The sequence below is a fragment of the Lactuca sativa genome, chromosome 8, assembly GCF_002870075.4.
Source record: "Lactuca sativa cultivar Salinas chromosome 8, Lsat_Salinas_v11, whole genome shotgun sequence".
In the NCBI taxonomy this organism is placed as follows: domain Eukaryota; kingdom Viridiplantae; phylum Streptophyta; class Magnoliopsida; order Asterales; family Asteraceae; genus Lactuca; species Lactuca sativa.
The window spans coordinates 10,553,839-10,560,204 of NC_056630.2; the positions used below are offsets into that span (position 1 = coordinate 10,553,839).

General features: G+C 34.8%; 1 protein-coding gene across 1 annotated transcript; it reads left to right on the forward strand.

The window, feature by feature from the left end:
* Positions 1-208: 208 nt before the first annotated feature.
* LOC111900787 (low-temperature-induced 65 kDa protein) lies at positions 209-2,229 on the forward strand. Its single transcript, XM_052767091.1, has 5 exons — positions 209-362; positions 461-616; positions 698-1,078; positions 1,160-1,810; positions 1,918-2,229. The coding sequence occupies exons 1-5, from the start codon at positions 299-301 to the stop codon at positions 1,959-1,961; spliced, it is 1,296 nt and encodes a 431-aa protein (XP_052623051.1). The 5' UTR covers positions 209-298; the 3' UTR covers positions 1,962-2,229.
* The last annotated feature ends 4,137 nt before the right edge of the window (positions 2,230-6,366 follow it).

Genomic DNA, 6,366 nt, shown 5'->3' on the forward strand with positions numbered 1-6,366 from the left:
ACATATATTGTATTTAAACTTACATGTTAAATTAAACAATCAATTTTCAGCTAAAGGCATTACGCATATACGGTGATGAAGCCGCATCAACGAAAGAATCACGCCACGTGTCCAAGATGTGATACGTGTCGGCTCATTACTCATCTCGCGCTTAGCCGAGCTGGCTTAACAGCGTATCCTTAATCCTTATCGTTTCCTTTTTCTTCTTAAAAACCCCTCACTTTTCCCTCTGCTCTCATCACAAAAATATTATACAAAACACCCCCTCTATCCTCTACAATCTACATTTTCTGCCATTATGGAATCACAGTTGCACCGCACTGACTATGGCCGTCACTACGGCGACTCCCTCCACCCCGCCGGTAACAATATCAATATCCACCTTCGTAAATACTTCATAGCAATACAAGCGTTTAATGTTTTTCTTTTTAATTAATACGTTTGAAGTGCACGATTAAAGGTACTGATGTTCATGTTCATGATGAACACGAACATGACGGAGAGACGAAATCTGCGATGAAGAAGGTGAAGGAAAAGATGGATAGGTTGAAGGATACAATCAAGCATGGCCATGGCCATCATGAGGGAGAAGGCCACCACGATGAAGCAAAATCCGGTGAGTTTCTTTCTGTTTGAATTGATATTCTTTAAAAGTCGAAAACCCATCGAACTAACTGGTTTTACGTATGATGAGTAGTAAATGATTCGCCGCCGGTTAGAAGTGGGCTGATGGAACCCACTGTTATGGGAACACCGGTGTTAGCAGAGGATCTGTATGCTACTCATTCCGATATTGTAGACCCTCCGGTGAGGTCGTTCGCGCAGTGGGAGGAGGAGGAGAGACATGGTGCACCACCGCCACTTTCCACCGGAATGTATGGAACTCATCTGACTGATTTCTCTCAGGTTGGCCATGATCATGTCTATAGTCAAGATGTGAATACAGAGCAAATTGAGCAATTAACGGGTGGTATTCGAGAATCAACCGGCATGGAGGAGGATCCAAGTGCCCCTGACCTAACAACCACAGTTCCCCCGGCGAACTACCAGACCAAAGTGACTGATCCGACGAATACTGGTAGGTATCCTATCCACAAAGCACAAGGTACACTGTTCTGTAAAATTGCTAAAGATCAATTTTTTTATGGCGATCTGACAGGTGGAAGGGAAGCAGTAGGGATCACAGATGTCTTGAAATCGTTTAACAAAATGGGTGTCTACGACGAACCCTACTCCAAATCCTCAAAATCCGATCAAGATGAACCGAAAGTTTACACAGGATCCCATGATCAATTTGCTCCGGAACCGGTTCAAAATCCACCACTAGACACTATCGCCGCAGACCCGTCTAACCCGAGAAGCAGTTACGCTCAAAAAGTAACTTCAGCCACTACGGCTATCGCCGATAAGGCGGCTGCAGCAAAAGAAACGATCGTTTCTAAACTGGGTTTCTCCGGTGAAGACAAAAGCGAGACGACTACTACTGGATCAAATAAAACGAACAAGAATTCATCATTCTCAACGGATTTCGCTCATAAAGTTGCAGATACAATGACGGGGACGTTGGTTCCGGTTTATGACAAAGTGGTGAGCGTCAAAAGCACGGTAATGTCCAAAATCCAAGGGTCAGGAGAAGATGACGACGGCGGAATTCCGGCGTCGAGTTCACCGGAGAGCAAGAAAGTTACGGTAAGGGAATACTTGGTGGATACATTTAGGCCTGGGGATGAAGATAAAGTGTTATCGGAGGTGATAACAAATGCTTTCCACCGGGGAAAAGGGAATGCACCCCAAGAGACCTCTTCTGATGGTAAATTAATATCGTTCATTTTTATATTTTTGTCGCTGCAAATGATGCTAATTTCTTTGGTATGAGTTGATGATATAGTGTTTCTTTAATTATGTTGTGTGTTTCAGTGAGAGATGAAGGGGAAAGAAGACTTCATGATTCAAGCAACTGAAATGGATATATATATATATATATATATATATATATATATATATATATATATATATATATATATATATATATATATATATATATATATATATATATATATATATATATATATATATATATATATATATATATATATATATATATATTTTCTGCGTTTAATTTCGTGCTAATGGGTTTTTAAGATAGGGTAATGAAGTGGGGCGTGTCGAAGTTTTTGGGTTTCTGTATTTATGCAACCTGAGAAAAAAGAAAGTGTTGGTTGATAATTATACGAGGCGAGTGTTGGTATGAATGATCGATGGTGTCTATGCATAATCGCAAGACTTTGTCTGTATTTGTATGTGTGTTTAATAATATCCATAAGAGAAATTTAAATCCTACTTTTTGTTACTAAATATGCTAAACTCCTACTTTTTGTTTTGTTACTAAATATGCCGTATGGATGTCTTATGTGCAAGAAGAGTGGCTGATTTCTAGTTATGAGGATGTATACAGGACTTGACGTAGTTCCCCTCCAAACTTAAAGAGAATCTGATATATGTTAAACTTAACTTTTAATTTAATATATTTTTATTAAACATTAAGATATTATATTTGTTTAATTTAATTTTTAAATATTAAATTTATTTTTTATCAAATTTTGAAATATCATATAATATTATTTTTAAATATTAAAATATAATATATGATCTTTTTATATATCAAAATATAATATATCAAAATATTATATATGTTTTAAATATCAAAATTAAAATGTCATATATATTTTTAAGTATCAAAATATTAATAGTAATATTGAAAATATTTTTTATCTATAACATGAAAAATATTCAATAATAATAAAAACTAAAGCAAATATACATTTTATAAATGAAAAATATTCAATAATAATAAAAACTAAAGCAAATATTTATGGAGAGGGTTGAAGATTGAAATGTTTTGTTTGCTAAGCGAATATTATAATAATTTAGAAGTAAATATTTTATTATAAATGTAGTGATAAATATTGTTAAATTTTTTAATTATTATAATTTTGTAAGATATAAAAAATATTATGAACTATTAAAAATATTGTAAAAAAGATTTGGACAAATATGATACTTGAAAGTTTATAAAAGATAGATAAAACTGCTAAAATGGTCCATGTGGTATGCAAAAATTCCTCCTTATATTCTTAAAAATAAAACACATTTGTTTTTTATAGTTAAATAACGAAACAGATTGATACTTTGTTCAAATAAGAGTCTATCTGAAATTATAGAGGGTAAGAGGGATATTAAAGAAGTAAAACTTCAAACTAAATGTTGTGCGGCTTAAAAATTGTCTTATGGTGTCAAATGGGCCAAATTACCTTTATGGTATCAACAGTTTGAACAAATCGAATGGTCTTCAAAAATGGTCTTATGGTGTCAAATGGGCCAAATTCCCAATATTTTCTTTTGGTTTATAATACGAGCAAAAAAAAGACGAAATCCTACACATAAAAGATTTCCCTTCAAATATCCCTTTCATATTCATAACCCTTTAAAGTCAACTTTGGTCAAACTTAAAGTCAAAGTCAACACCCTGGTCAAAGTCAACCTTCTGGGTTGACTCAACTCGCCAAGTTGGCCCATTAACTCGTCGAGTTCCATAAATCAGAAAACCCTGAAATCACGATCCAACTCGTCAAGTTCTTTCACAACTTGTTGAGTTCCTCCTTTCAACAGAATGGGGACTTTCCCACTCAGCTCATCGATTCTGCCTTGAACTCGTCGATTCCTTCCTTTTCCAGAATCGAGACACTTCGACCTAACTCGTCGAGTTCCTATATGAACTCGTCGGCTTCTTCAGTCTGGAAAACTTTCTTAACTCGTAATTGATCGGATTGCAAACATTGTAGTCAATTTATAGTTTCCCAAAAGGGGTGGCTAAATTATTAAATGTAAATAAGAATAGTGTTTTTTTGTGAATATCCTTTAAATATAGTTTTTACTTGTTTTGTTGACATAATCTATATGACCATCTTTCCAAACATAAGTGTCATTGATATTTACACATGTATATTTTAATGTGAGTGTATAGTTTGATGTGATAGGATAAGAGGAAAAGTTTAATTGAAATATTTAATAGATTAAACTATAATATGACAAAATATGATGAGATGTTATTTTACATTCAATTGATATGAATTGACCTATGGAATAGAAAAAATGAAACTTTCATAATCAAATATATGTTCTATTAAATTTATAGATTTTAACGATTTTAGGAAAATTTTGCTTAAGTTGTATAAAATTGTGCGTGAACAAAAACCGAAAAAACAAACAAACAAATAATCGACGAAGTCAGTTTGAATATTCATTCAAATCAAATTTATCGGTTCGGTTTGGTTTTGTAAGAATAGTCGATCCAAATAGACCGAACAGACCCAATATTCATATAAAATCAAAAAAAAAAAAAAAAAAAAAAAAAAAAAAAAAAAAAAAAAAAAAACAAACAAACAAACACCCAAACCAACCACGAACCCACAAGGCCAAAAACCATGAACCATCAACCCAAAAGCCATGTACAACATCATTTGGATATTTAAGTGTAAACTAGAATATGTGAAGTGAAACTGGAAAACCGAACCCATACATGTTTAGCAGCCGAAAAAACTGATTGTGGGGTGAATTTGGTTTTAGCCAAAACCAATCCAAACCGACCTATTTTTGTCCTGTAAAAAAGACAAGATAATTACCCAACCTGAACAGTTGATTTGTAACATCCCAAAATTTAAGTCAAAAAATTTCATTTTAAATTAAATAATTATAAAACCATTTGTCTGAAAACAATCATAGTATCACTCATATCAAAAGTCAATGTATCGATAGTCAAAACATGGCATTATAAAACATCATCAGAGTATAAATCCCAAAGATCTCCGGTGCATAAAATATAGTGTGATGCGCTGCGATCATGCCGGCTTATTTCCTTTTGAAGAGGAAGTACATGAAACCAAAACTAAAAACCATAAGCACAAAGCTTAGTGAGTTCCCCCATCATACCATATACCATACAATAACATACTGTTTAGCATATCCGGGTGTTGGCCTACCCCTTCGGTCTCTTTCAACCGGTAACTGCCTAGCATATCAGGGTGCTGGCCTACCCCTTCGGTCTCTTTCAACCAGTAAATGTCTAGCATATATAGGTGCTGGCCTACCCCTTCGGTCCTTTCGATCGGTAACGGGGACTATTGTTGGATTAGTGTCTAAGCCCGTAACCATATTTGGTAAGTACTTGACCCAGTTGTGCATGATCCTTTTGGGTTGCCTTCACCAACGCAACTTGACTGGAGAAATAATAGAGAAAGAGGTTATTATGATTTATTAAAATATTATAAGAATGATATATTAAAAGATAAATCATATTTGTTTAATTCATATTGGTCAATAATTAATTGAGAATTAATTATGTGATCAAAAGTAATTAATTAAACTAGAGGGGCTGAATTGTAATTATGTGATAGTTGCAAATTAGGGCAATGGATGCCCTATGGATAGGGTGGACGAATTCAAGGGGATAAGGCCCTAGAATTCGTCCAAGGATAAGGCTTCTAGACTTATCTTATGGACTACTTGATGGGCAAGCAACCAGATAAGGATAAGGAATGAAACCCTAATCTCCACCCTATTTAAGGACCCCTTGGGTAAGGGAAATCGGCCACTTGATCCTTAGAAGACCTAGAGTCGATTTTCTACCTCTCCTTTCTCTCTCTCTCTCTCTCTCTCCTCTCCATTTGCTCTTGGTGTTTGTGAGCCATTAGAGGTACTACACTTGTGGTACTTGTTTTCATAGACAAGGAGATTGAAGATTTGAGTTGTTATTACAGTATAACAACAAGAGGTATGTAATTCTTTCTACCATCTAAATTTAGAAATACCTAGATGCATGCTAGGGTTCTTCTTGTGTTCATAATGTTGTGTATCTAATAGTGAAAATATAGATCCAAATCTAGGGTTGCATGCACACATAGGATTGTTTGTATAAAACCCATCAACTATTTCACCCCTACCACTACCATATATCACCTAGTACATAAACACAAAAGTCACATAATTCCTAGCATATATGGGTGCTGGCCTACCCCTTCGGTCCTTTCGATCGGTAACGGGATCTATCTCACCCTTCCTACCACTATCACATACTATCATAGCATACTAGCACATAAAGCATAACAGATAGTGGCATAACAAAACATTATCACAAAGACAATCATCTTAACTATAATCAACTACTAGTGGGCCGACATTGGTGCCTTCGACCCACTTCTACTAGAATGTAACTCACCTCAAATGTTGTAAAGCAGCTAAACTATTCTCGACTCTGAAATCAACCCCACACAAACTCCTACACATAAAAGATTTCCCTTCAAATATCCC

What these genes read in the sequence shown, in the direction of transcription:
- LOC111900787 (XM_052767091.1), top strand. Translation starts at nt 299, where the DNA reads ATGGAATCACAGTTGCACCGCACTGACTATGGCCGTCACTACGGCGAC. An exon ending in CGACTCCCTCCACCCCGCCG is followed by an intron (nt 363 to 460) that starts GTAACAATATCA and finishes GCACGATTAAAG; the next exon opens with GTACTGATGTTCATGTTCAT. An exon ending in CCACGATGAAGCAAAATCCG is followed by an intron (nt 617 to 697) that starts GTGAGTTTCTTT and finishes TATGATGAGTAG; the next exon opens with TAAATGATTCGCCGCCGGTT.